This window comes from Atractosteus spatula (assembly GCF_055471065.1).
Source record: "Atractosteus spatula isolate fAtrSpa1 chromosome 10 unlocalized genomic scaffold, fAtrSpa1.hap1 SUPER_10_unloc_2, whole genome shotgun sequence".
NCBI classification, from domain to species: Eukaryota; Metazoa; Chordata; class Actinopteri; order Semionotiformes; family Lepisosteidae; genus Atractosteus; species Atractosteus spatula.
Genome location: NW_028296622.1, coordinates 1,054,553 through 1,067,565, shown reverse-complemented (window position 1 = coordinate 1,067,565; position 13,013 = coordinate 1,054,553). Strand labels below are relative to the sequence as shown.

At 50.5% G+C, this 13,013-nt stretch overlaps 1 protein-coding gene across 2 annotated transcripts; it reads right to left on the bottom strand.

Moving 5' to 3' along the window:
* Positions 1 to 955: 955 nt before the first annotated feature.
* On the bottom strand, positions 956 to 11,737 carry LOC148812577 (uncharacterized). 2 transcript variants are annotated; one of them, XM_088908551.1, is made up of 5 exons: positions 11,394 to 11,737; positions 10,573 to 11,300; positions 8,061 to 9,074; positions 3,885 to 5,900; positions 956 to 1,658 (listed from the first exon to the last, which is right to left on the bottom strand). In XM_088908551.1, exons 2-5 carry the CDS (start codon positions 10,604 to 10,606, stop codon positions 1,324 to 1,326), a joined length of 3,399 nt encoding a protein of 1,132 aa, XP_088764677.1. In that variant the 5' UTR covers positions 10,607 to 11,300; positions 11,394 to 11,737; the 3' UTR covers positions 956 to 1,323. The 2 variants fall into 2 exon arrangements, with proteins under 2 accessions (XP_088764677.1, XP_088764678.1); XM_088908552.1 differs by having other exon boundaries at positions 1,582 to 1,771; positions 10,573 to 11,737.
* Between the last annotated feature and the right edge of the window lie 1,276 nt (positions 11,738 to 13,013).

Sequence of the window (13,013 nt, the reverse complement as noted above, 5' to 3'; positions counted from 1 at the left end):
AAACCGACACTTCTGACACAATTTTACCTCAAACCCGTCGAGCTCAATGATAACCCGACACCTTTGACACAATTTTACCTCAAACCCTCCCAGCTCAATGATAAAAACACACTTTTACACAATTTCACCACAGACATTTTCTCACTCCTATGACTGTTTTCTCATCAGCCTGAGGACTGAACGATTTCAATGAAGAAACGGAGGGACAAGTCGCCACTCACCGCCACAGCCCGGGAAACATCTTCCGTCTCCAACACGAACAGCAAACGTCCTCTCGGTGCGCAGAAACGTCCAGAAACGCGTTGACTTTGGACTCAGTCAAGTTTAACAGGTGTATAAACGTGCTGAAGAGCCCCAGCCTGGCGAAAACTCTGTCAGACCGATTATACTGACGCAGTATTGTATTATATTAGCGTTACAACACTGATAGCATATGATATTGATGACACTGACGCAAACGCACACTTTTCCACTCCTTTGACGCCGATATCTACGTTCGTGAGGAACAAACTGCTGCTCTAGACGACATTATATTTAAAAAACACGAAGTGACTGATTGAAACGTGTTCAAACCGCGGTTGACCTGTGGCTTCAGCTCGGCGACGCAGAGACACGGCGTCCATGAGGGCGGGAAAGAAGAAAGCTTGTGTATTCTAATAAAAAGTTCTGACCCGGTTTAAATCTGGCCGATCTACCTCTTGGCTCCCTGGTTTGGTCCCGACAGAGTGGACTGGGTCGAGACAGCAGGACCGTCAGGGTGCGGAGCTGCGGATCTCGAACCGTCAGGAAGGATAGCAGTCATTTCACACAGACACCAGTGCCAGCAACCCCCCCCACCACGCCAGCAGGAACATGCAGACTCCACACACACAGACGCCAGTACCAGCGACCCCCAGCAGAAACACACAGACTCCACACACATATATACACAAAGAATAGCAAAATACAAACATGATCAAAATAGAACATTATTTAAAATTAGTTTTTCTTCACATGGGACACTAAGGGCAGGTTTTCAGTGAGTCGGATCTCTTACGAGGAAGAGATCAGTGTTTCAGTGGAAAGTCCTCACTCTGTGTCCAGGAAGTATCCGGTCTTCCTCTCCCGCTGGGAAAGACTGTGTGGATCAGTGACTGACCTGCGGCAGTGTCTCTCTGTGTCTCTCTGTCACTCGGATAACACTGCCTGAGCTCCTCCTCTCCCTCTCCTGCTCCTGTCTTAGTGTCAACTCTCTCTCAGCTCCTCAATCTCCTGTCTGTTTCTCTCTCCTGTCTGTGGGCTGTGTGTGTCTGCTCATTGTGTCTACGGGCTGTGTGTGTCTGCTCATTGTGCATCTGCGGGCTGTGTGTGCTCTTGTGTGTCTGCGGGCTGTGGTTGCCCTTGTGTGTCTGCGGGCTGTGTGCGCTCTTGTGTGTCTGCGGGCTGTGTGCGCTCTTGTGTGTGAGTCTGTGCTGCTCTGGTTTCTCCTCCCAGTAAAGCTCCTATCTGAGCTCCTACTGCAGCTCCTATCACTGTTCCTGCTGCTGCTCCTGTTGGGCCCCTCAGGGCTCCTGCTAGGGCCCCTATTGCTGCCCCCAGTCCTGCTCCCAGCGGCACCAGTCTCAGCTCAGAGGGGCGGGGCTGGAGTCCGGGTTCGACTGTAGGGTCTCCTTCACTCACTGCAACAGGAGGAGAGACAGGAAGGGAGGTCACAAGTGACCCATTTACTACTCACTACCAAACAAGCTAGAGATCGACGATGATGAATCTCATTTCTTTATCCAGCTGATTTCTGAAAGATATAAAATTTCAACAGTACAGCAGAGCAGTCTGTACAAGACACCCACCACTCTGGGTAAAACAGACCTTCATGTGCTCAGTCCTTAAACGTACAACTGTACAACTCAGGAACAACACCAAACTTGTTAGGATATAAACTTGACCTATTCCTCATTCTTGGTAGAAGTTGTGTTTCTCCTCCGTATAGACAGGGGCTTCTGTAACAGCTCACAGTGAGACTCTGCAGTCCATTGGTGGGACTGAAACACAGTAAAGTTTGACACCTGCTGCAGCACTACCTCTAACGAAAGAACATCATGTCTGTAAAATCACAGAACTTCAACACTGTTCTCCTGGTACAGCATCCTCACACCTGCTGTCCTCCAACATGACTGGACCAGCTGTCCTCCTGGTCTAACCAGACTGGACCTGAACCACCGGACCAGCTGTCCTCCTGGTCTAACAGGACTGGACCTGAACCACTGGACCAGCTGTCCTCCTGGTGTAACAGGACTGGACCTGAACCACTGGACCAGCTGTCCTCACGGTCTGACAGGACCGGACCTGAACCACTGGACCAGCTGTCCTCCTTTTGTAACAGGACCGGACCTGAACCTCTGGACCAGCTGTCCTCCTGGTCTAACAGGACCGGACCTAAACCACGGGATCAGCTGTCCTCCTGGTGTAACAGGACTGGACCTGAACCACTGGACCAGCTGTCCTCCCGGTCTGACAGGACCGGACCTGAACCACTGGACCAGCTGTCCTCCTTTTGTAACAGGACCGGACCTGAACCTCTGGACCAGCTGTCCTCCTGGTCTAATAGGACCGGACCTAAACCACGGGATCAGCTGTCCTCCTGGTCTAACAGGACCGGACCTGAACCACTGGACCAGCTGTCCTCCTGGTCTAACCAGACTGGACCTGAACCACAGCTATAAGTAAAATTAGTCATTTTTGAGTTGTACAAAATTAAATTAAATGTGATATTTATTTTGATGTGTACTATTGAAATGTGATTTTCAGATCAAAGGGTTAAATTTGAGCAAAAGCACAGAACTGCAGCATCTGTCTGTGGAAATGATTTTCTAGACACGATTAGTCATGTAACAACAGTGTCGTCTGTTGTGTTCAACCCCCAGTGTCAGGTGAACAGAGTTAATCGTGCAAATGGCTGACAGGCGACTAATTGCTCAGGTGTTTATGTTGTACTAACTGTGAAAACGAGAGCTGTCAGACTGCAGCCTTGGTTCCAGTCTTGACTGTCTGGGTCTGGCTGTCGAGTCAGGATGAAGACCAGAGAGCTGCCTGTGACAGAAGAGCGAGCAGCTGTGAAGATCAGAGCCCATCAAAGTCCAGGTGGCACTGTAACCGCTGGAGAGAGACCGGGCACCACAATATCAACAATATGTCATGTCTTGAAAAAGACGCGACTGGAGGAGTCAGCCATGGGAAATCAGCAGTGGTTCAAGACAGATGAGAAAACTCCTGAGAGCAGTGAGGAAACTGAGATAGCCATCAGACTGCAGACACCCTCCACAGGTCTGAGGTGAAAACACCTCCATCCAATATGCCAGAGACCTAGAGAGGAGACCTACAGGGGCAACAGTGCAAGATGCACAACTCTCATGGGCTGTTGTCAGGGGGAAGAAGTGGAAACTCCTGAGCGTTTGAGCCCCTTTGAGCTGCAGAGGAAATGACACCCAGAAACACCCGCAGACGGAGAGCCGCCGAACGTGGCTCACAGGATCATATCAGGGGTCTGGGGGCGTCGAGGAGTCGCAGACTGAAAGTCGTGTAAGAGACATGTGACCAAGTAACTCTGATTCACTTCACTGCTGCTGACCTGAAACTGGGGGGACTGAACACAGAAAGTCTTGTCTGACAAAGTTTAACTGTAGAAATGCCGGCCGGCAATCATATTCTGTTCTTTTGTGTCAAAAACAAATTCCAACAGTACTCAGCAAAAAGCACATATCGCCCCTCATGGTCCCAATACTAAAACTGATTCACTCCTGAGTCAGGAGAAAGATCTGGAGCCTTGTGAGCAGATCTGTCTCTCTGGAAGTTGCCCCGCAGAATTTACCCCACCCTGACTGGGCATCCACCACTGCTGGGGTACTTACTCTGACCCGGCTCCAGGCTCTGAGGCTGGGAGGACTCCTGCAGCTCCTTCACTCTCCTCTGCAGCTCCCCTTCCCACCTCTCCTGGATCTCCGCCTCCTTTCTCTGCAGCCTCCTGTCGTACTCCTCTCTCAGCCCTTCCTCCCACTGCCTCCTCAGCTCCTCCGTCCTGTTCCTCTCCTCCTGCGCCTCCTGCTGCTGCTCCCTGTATCTCTCCTCCAGCTCCTGCTCTCTCTGACGGTGCTCCCTCTCCAACTGCTGCCTCAGCTCCTCCGCCGTCCTCCTCTGCTCGTCCTCCAGTTCCTGCCTCAGCTCTGCCTCCCTCTGCTGCTGCCTCAGTTTCAGCTCCTCCGTCTGCCTCTGCAGCTCCTGCCTGCCCTGCTCTCTCATCCTCTCCTCGTGGAGTCTGAGCTCTGCCAGTCTGCTCTGCTCCTCCTCAGCGTATCTCTGCTCCAGCTCCTCCACTCTCCTGAGCTCCTCAGCCCTCCTCAGCTCCAGCTCCTGCTCCCTCTGCCTGCGATCCTCCTCCAGCTGCTTCTTCAGCTCCTCCTCTCTCTTCCTCTGCTCCTCCTCCTGCTCCTTCCTGTTCTCCTCCATCTCCCTCTGCTGCTGCTGCTCCAGCTCCTGAACTCTCCCCTGCAATCTCTCTTCATACAGCTGCTTGATCTCGTCCACCTTCCTCCACAGCTCTGCTTCACACCTCTGCTGGGCCTCCCCGCGGTCTTGGCCTCTGTGCTGCTGCCTCAGCTCCTCTATCTTCCTCTCCTGCTCTTCTTCAAGCTCCCTCTTCACGGCCTCCATCCTCTCCCTCAGTCTCTCTGCACACTGGGTCCTGGTCTCCTCCACCTTCCTCAGCTGCTCCTCAGTGAGTTTCAGGATGGTCTCCTGCACCCTCCTGTGCTGCTCCTGGTATCTGAGCTCCATCTGCTCAGCTCTGCTGCGCTGCTCCTCCTCGTACCTGCGCAGGAGCTCCTGGTGCTGCGTCCTGTAGCGGAGCTTGATCTCCTCCGTCTTCTCGCGCTGCTCCTGCTCCAGCCTCTGCCTCTGCTCCTGGTACTGCAGCTGCAGCGCCTGCTCCTTCCTGCGCAGTGTCTCCTCCTGCTCTCTCCTGAGAGCCTCCAGCTGCCTGCGCTGCTCCTCTCCCTGCCTGCGTCTCAGCTCCTCCAGCTGGTGCCTCTGCTGCTCCTCGTGCTCCTCCTTCAGCTGCTCCGCTCTCCTCCTCTGCTCTTCCTCACTCCTGCGTCTCAGCTCCTCCGTCTTCTGACGCAGTTCTGCCTCGTACTCCTCTCTCAGCTCCTGCACTTTCTTCAGAAACTCCTCCCTCTCCTTCCTGCCCTCCTCCTCCTCCCTGTATCTGTTCTCTCTTTCTCTCAGCCTCTCCTCTGCATCCTGGTCCACAAAGAAGTCCAGACTGTTTCCTGCCACCATGTCCTCGATCTTGTCCAGCAGCTGTGTGACCTGAGTGCGGTCGCCCGTGTCCATATTGTTGAGAACATGATACCTGTTCCCACAGCTCTCCAAAAGCTGCTTCAGGTCTCTCCCCTGTGTGTCAATGTACTGCTGCACTGTCTCCTGTCCCAGACTGTCCCCGTGGGTGAAGAGGACGACAGTGTGATTCAGGACAGCCTCCCCAAACACCTCGGTCATGGTCAGCAGGGCTCCCTTCTCCTCGTCCGTGAAGCGTCTGGCCGGCAGCACCAGCAGGAAAGCGTGGGGTCCTGGGGAGGACAGCAGCAGGCACCTCCGGACCTCCAGACACATGTCCCTCTGGCGCCCCCTGCTGTCCAGGAGGTCTGGCGTGTCGATGACGGAGAGCTGCCTCCCAGCAGCCTCCCCCCTGCGTCTCTCGCAGGCCTGGGTGACCGCGGACAGGCTGGGCCGGGAGGGGAACTGTGTGCTGCCCAGGAGGGTGTTTCCTGCTGTGCTCTTCCCAGCACCAGTCCTGCCCAGCAGCACCAGTCTCAGCTCAGAGGGGCGGGGCTGGAGTCTGGGTTTGACTGCAGGGTCCCCTTCACTCACTGCAACAGGAGGAGAGACAGGAGCATCAGGGAGGTTAGACATGAGAGGCGACCAACCTCTCCACAGGTAAAAGGAGTACAATTTGCTCAAGTCATTTCTTGACAAACGTAACTTAAAAGTTATTATAATAATAATAATAATTGCTTACACTTCTATAGTGCTTTTCTGGACACTCCACTCAAAGCGCTTTGCAGGTCCTGGGGATCCCACTACCTCCACCAGTGTGCAGCTCTTTACAGGTCATGGGGATCCCCTCCACCACCACCAGTGTGCAGCCCCACCTGGATGATGCTCCAGTCCTCTCCCCACACACCAGCTCTCAGTGGGGAGGAGAGCAGAGGGATGAAGCCAGTTCAGAGAGGGGGGTACTAGGAGGCCATGATGGGTAAAGACCAGGGGGGTAATTTGACCAGGACACCAGGGTGACACCCCTACTCTTCTCGAGAGACACCCTGGGATTGTTCATGACCACAGAGAGTCAGGACCTCGGTTTGACGTCTCATCCGCAGGACGGCGCCTGTTTACAGTCCAGTGTCCCCGTCACTATACTGGGGGATCAGGACCCACACAGACCGCAGGGTGAGAGCGCCCCCTGCTGGCCCCACTCACACCTCTCCCAGCAGCAGCCTCAGTGTTTTCCCCGGAGTCTCCCATGCAGGTACTGGCCAGGTTCACACCTGCTGGGCTCCAGTGGGGCTGCCAGCTGGGAGTTGCAGGGTGATAGGGCTGCTGGCCATTATGAAAGAAATTTACAGAATGAACATCTGGGAATTATTCTTGGGCATCATGCCCAGAGTCAAGTACATACTCCACCCTGACTCTGAACATTAGTGTTCCCCAGCGCTGCAAACTCAGCCCTCTCCTCTGTTCCCTGTTCGCCCACGACTGCGTATCCAGGAACAAGACAAACTCCATCATCACGTTTGCGGACGATACAACGATCATCAGCTTGATCACGAATGGTGATGAGTCCGCCTACAGGGAGGAGGTAGAAACGCTGACAGCATGGTGTCAGGACAGCAGCCCCTCTCTGAACACCAGCAGAACTAAGGAGCTGATGGTGGACCACAGGAACAGACCAGGCACCCATTCACATCAGTGGGTCCGCAGTGGTCCAGATTTTCAAATTCCTAGGTGTCAACATCACAGGCGACCTGACCTGGACCCACCACACCAACCCCTTAGACAAGACAGCGCCTGTTCTTTCTCCCCAGACTGAAGAAGTTCAGCCTGCCTTCACACATCCTGATCAGCTTCTACAGCTGCACCACTGAGAGCATCCTAACCGGCTGCACCACTGCCTGGTGTGGTAACTGCTCCGCCCACGAGCTCAGGGTCCTCCAGAGGGTAACACAGGATATCTACTGTGTTAGATGCCTCAAGAAGGCCAGGTCCATCCTCAGGGACCCCAGTCACCCTAAACACAACTTGCTCTCTCTACTACCATCTGGAAAACGGTACTGAAGTATCAGACCAAGACCACCAGGTGTCAGAACAGCTTCTTGCCCCAGGCAACAGCCAACCACAGCAGACACCTGCAGTTACCTCCTTGAACTGACAGGGGGCACTGGCACTCTCAGGACACCTACGAAGAGCACTAAATACCTCCTACCCTGTACCCTGCTACTGTCAGGACACCTAAATACCTTCTTCCCTGTACCCTACCACTGTCAGGACACCTCATTATCTCCTATCCTTGTGTTACTTCCACACAATCTGTGAATTTCAGTTGTGTAATCTGTTGTATCCCAATGTTAAGCCCTATAAATTCCTGTCCTCCAACTCTTCTATCCCTCTTAACGAGCCTTTAACGAGCTCACAGATTTCAATGCTGACAACACTGCTGTGTGCTGTACTGTTCATGCATTGATCAATAAACCTTGATTGATTGAGTGTTGGTCCGACAGTCTTGAGGAACAGATTACAGAGACTGAGCTGCTGTGTGATGGATTAAATCTAATCTCCCTGAGAGAAAATAGTTCAATTACAGCACAGAGGATTTAAACAGACACAGATCTGTGTGCCACTGTGTTAGTAACGCAGTACAGAGCGGAGCACAGTATGATTTTAATTCCTAACAGGACACAAGATGGTTGAATCTCTCAGTCTGATGACCAGTAAGATCAGTGACTCAGTAATACAGCATCAATCACACTCACTGGTGGGAGGGTTGATGTCCAAACTGTTCCTCCTCTTGACAGGCAGTCTGGGCTCCTCTGTCTCTTTCTCCAGCTCCTCTTCCTCCAGTGTCTTTCTCATCTTCTCCTTCAGCTCCTCTTCTCTCCTGCTCCACTCCTCCTCCAACCTCTGTCTGAGCCCCTCTTCTCTCTCTCTCTCCCTTCTTTCATACTTCTGTCTCAGCTCCTCCGTTTCTCTCTGTCTCTCCTCCTCCCTCTGTCTCAGCTCCTCCGTCTCTCTCTGTCTCTCCTCCTCCCTCTGTCTCAGCTCCTCCGTCTCTCTCTGTCTCTCCTCCTCCCTCTGTCTCAGCTCCTCTGTCTCTCTCTGTCTCTCCTCCTTTTGTTTCATATATTTTTCTTGTTCAGTATTTATTTCTTTGATGTCAGTGGTGAAGTAAAGCCCATAGTTTCCTGCCACCATGTCCTCTATCTTCTCCAGCAGCTCTGTGACCTGAGTGCGGTCGCCCCTGTACCTGTTGTTGAGAACATGATACCTGTTCCCACACTTCTCCACCAGACACTGGAGCTCCTTCCCTCTTCTCTCAATGTGCTGCTCAATGGTTGTGTCTCTCAGTCTGTCCCCCCAGGTGAACAGCACTATTGTGTGTCTCCACACTCTCTCACTGAGAAGCTCCAGATGTTCGTCCACTGATCTCCAGTCTGTGTATGAGTTCACATTAATCACCAGGAGGAGAGCGTGGGGTCCTGGGGGACACAGAGAGACACTGCGCACAACCTCCTCTTTGACACGCTGTGGATGTGCCCTTATTATAAAAGAGGAACCCCAGCCTGGAGTGTCGACCACAGTGATCTGCCTCCCAGCTACTTCACCCTGTCTCTTCACACACTCCTCATTTACTCTCTTAGTGACAAACTCCTCTCTGCCCAGGATGGTGTTTCCTGCTGAGCTCTTCCCAGACCATCGTCCCCCCAGCAGCACGATCCTGATCTCTGAGAGACGCTGTGGTGCCTCATGGGAATCAGCCCGTCTCCTCCCTGTCAGAGAGAAATATCACAGGTTATTTACATTATAAAGTTCTCATCAGAGATATCTTCACCACTCATCCCATTTCAAATTTACGATAAAACACCTCTATATCTTTCCTATTGTCTCTGCCCTGTGAGAGAGGAAAATCACAGATTATTGAGATTATATTTCTGTGTATTCTCTGTGGTATACAAAAATTCTATTAATGTTAGTTAATCAAACTGTATTCTTACAACATTGTAATTCTGTATTCTTACAATTTATATAAAAAAATATTTTTTTATTTTTAACTGTTTTTCTCAATAGTACATGTTTATTTTTCATCAGGATTTTTTTCCTAAGAAAAATTTAACCTCACTGAAAGATTAGATTTCTCTCATCTGATAAACAACACAGACATTTTTCCCAAGTCCTTCCTTGCTCATCTTTACCAAGGGCGCCAATACTTCTGGAGGGCCCTGTAGAGTCCCACTAACACTCTGAGTGTCCAGTGGCAGTTCAGACACATATGGGACTCCTGTGTTCAGAATGAACCTTTATACCACCTTATTTTAAAAATATATATCAAAACTGTAAAATCATTCAGTCCATCCTGATTCTTCAGTAGTAAGTCTAAAATGTCACATTTCATAAAGACATGTTTGGGACTCAGCCACCTGGCTGGGAAATCTGTGTGTTGTATAGTTTCAAACCGCTTAGAAACTAACTACTGTGATGCACACTGAAGAGAACTAGCATGATGTTAGTTTAAAAACAGTGAAACTGACAACCTGAAGGAACTGAGTCTCTTTAGTCTAAAGGGAGTGTCCCACACTGACAGGGTGAAGATAGGGAACCACATATATACAAAATATTCAACATCCTCAGTGACAGTTAGTCATCATTAAAGACCAGTTAGATATTGACACCTCAGAGTTCCTCAGAATTAACACTAAAAATCAAAGCAACATTAAGACTTAAAATCAGGAGTGGGAGTCTCTACTGTACACAGAGAGGGGTGGGAGAAGGGAACAAGCTGCCCAGTCAGGACAGGAGAAACAGCTGCACGAGAACCTGGAATCACTACTAATTATGGGCCAAATAAATTCCTCTGTTGTTCATCTGTACTGATTCCTCTCTGGTATTATCAGCTGTACAATAAACATGGCCTCTGAGCAACAAACAGGAAATATTCATATCTGAGCGTGTCTGAGCATCATGAATACTAACAGTGTGAATCCAATACCATCAGCACACAGTCAGGTTTAACATCAATCATTTTACCTTAAATAAACACCTTATTAAAATATTTAGTACATTCCAAACAGCTTGAGTTTACACTAACGATCTCTGATCACTGACAAGAGAAAGTGAAAGTAAACCAGACCCTGTGTGTCTGACAGAGAGAACACACTCTCAGCAGACAGGAAGACACTTCTCCAGCTGCTGCTGTGCTCTGTGACAGAGAAGAGACCCTCAGTGACTCCCTTACCGACACTCTGACAGGTAGAACAAGAGAAAACTCACCAGGGCTGAGCGCTGGGCTCCTACACGCTGCCATCTCTCTCTCTCTCCTTCTCTTCCTGCTGATCTAAGGAAGAATGACTTCCTGTTCTCTTCAGGTAAAGGTGAGCTCACCTGAGCAATGAAGACTCTGCTCTGGCGCCACCTGGTGGATCAGTACAAATGAAACTTAATGAACCGCCAGGAAAATTCATAACGCATCTCTTCACTCTGGAAACATTCAACATGAAAATACTTTTCACGTGTAAACTCTCATGTGACTCGTGTTGTTCCAATAAAAGGCTTGCTCTGTCAATCCATCAGCTGCTGCAGGTGAAAGGCTCAGGAAATCCAGAAATTTTAAAAGTAACTGAGACAAATCGCACGAGTGTGTCTTAAATACAATGATTAACTGCGAATAGACTGAAAATGACTCCGTTTTAAACTCACTTCCCCTGTGAACCTGCAGCACTGAGTCAGTGTTTTCTGAAATGTGCTCGTATTTAGAAGAGCTAATACTTTATATGTGCATTAAACACATACTCTTTTGGGGAACAAACGTGCAAAAACAATTTAAAAGAAATGAGAAGTATTTAGGATTTAGAGAAACAGGTAAAAACATCACCAAGGACATCAGAGTCTCCTTCCCTGAGGTCTTTCACATCCAGACTCTAAACCTGCTTCAGTAAAAGAGCTTTAATTTCACGGGTCCTGTGTCAATCTGCTGTTTCCTCTCGGTGCGGAGTCTTCCTCTGCAGAGCACGATAAAAAGCCTCTTTTAAAGGCGCTATACGAGATGAATATTAATGTTCATCTTCCATCTCACTTCAGGGTTGTTAATTTACCTGCGCAGAAATGAGGAAGTATATATATATAAACAAACTCCGTGTGTACAAAGAGTCAATCGTGCTGTTTTTCGAGAGTTTTTCCACAAAGCTGTATTCCAGACCACACGGATCAGGAGAGAGAAATTGTTCGGGGATGTATAAACGGTTTAAAAGAAACGGAGATGTTTTAAACAGGCTCCGGTGTACGATGAGCTTTCAGGAGCTGATCCTATATCCTGAAAGCGTGACTTGCGAGCAATTTCCCGATTTCAGGACCAAAAATCCAACATTTCTCGCTAAACCGACACACCGTGAGAAGAGAGAAGAGTTCAGAAGTTTCTCCTGACAGTCGGAGCGGCCGGGCCGGCGCTCTGACCCGCTCCAGCAGGACTGCAGGCTCCGGTCCGCAGGTCGGAGCGCAGTTTACAGGAAAGGAGCGGAACCGGAGGAACCGGGACTCGGGAATGCGGAGGAACTGGAGGCGCCGCTGGGAGCGAGAGCCGTAATACTGCGAGAATAGGCGCCTCCGCAGCCTGAGATACTCGCACGTCCAGGACCCGCCTCGCCCGGCTGTCGCAGGGAAACCCTGTACGTCCACGGAGAGGACGGGCGGGTTCCACGAGTGTACGTGCCCAGACCACTCTGAAGAGTTTCCTCTGTGGGGCTGCCGTGTACTGGCGGTGATCGAGGCTCCAATAAATGCGGGGACTCCTATAGTAGAGATGAGACGGAAGGAGAGCTGACAGGTGTGTCTATACGGGACTCCTATAGTAGAGATAAGACGGTAGGAGAGCTGACAGGTGTGTCTGTACGGGACTTCTATAGTAGAGATAAGACGGAAGGAGAGCTGACAGGTGTGTCTATACGGGACTCCTATAGTAGAGATGAGACGGTAGGGGAGCTGACAGGTGTGTCTATACGGGACTCCTATAGTAGAGATAAGACGGTAGGGGAGCTGACAGGTGTGTCTATACGGGACTCCTATAGTAGAGATGAGACGGTAGGAGAGCTGACAGGTGTGTCTATACGGGACTCCTATAGTAGAGATAAGACGGTAGGAGAGCTGACAGGTGTGTCTGTACGGGACTCCTATAGTAGAGATAAGACGGTAGGGGAGCTGACAGGTGTGTCTATACGGGACTCCTATAGTAGAGATAAGACGGAAGGAGAGCTGACAGGTGTGTCTGTATGGGACTCCTATAGCAGAGATGAGACGGTAGGAGAGCCGACAGGTGTGTCTGTACGGGACTTCTATAGTAGAGATGAGACGGTAGGGGAGCTGACAGGTGTGTCTATACGGGACTCCTATAGTAGAGATAAGACGGTAGGAGAGCTGACAGGTTTGTCTATATGGGACTCCTATAGTAGAGATAAGACGGTAGGAGAGCTGACAGGTGTGTCTGTACAGGACTCCTACAGTAGAGATAAGACGGTAGGAGAGCTGACAGGTGTGTCTATACGGGACTCCTATAGTGGAGATAAGACGGTAGGAGAGCTGACAGGTGTGTCTATACGGGACTCCTATAGTAGAGATAAGACGGTAGGGGAGCTGACAGGTGTGTCTATACGGGACTCCTATAGTAGAGATGAGACGGTAGGAGAGCTGACAGGTGTGTCTGAACGGGACTCCTATAGTAG

Bases quoted from the DNA above. Each gene is read 5' to 3' on its own strand.
- LOC148812577 (XM_088908551.1), bottom strand. From the start codon at position 10,606: ATGGCAGCGTGTAGGAGCCCAGCGCTCAGCCCTG. The intron at 5,901-8,060 runs GTGAGTGTGATT...CTCCTGTTGCAG, and splicing joins GGACATCAACCCTCCCACCA to TGAGTGAAGGGGACCCTGCA. The intron at 1,659-3,884 runs GTAAGTACCCCA...CTCCTGTTGCAG, and splicing joins GAGCCTGGAGCCGGGTCAGA to TGAGTGAAGGAGACCCTACA.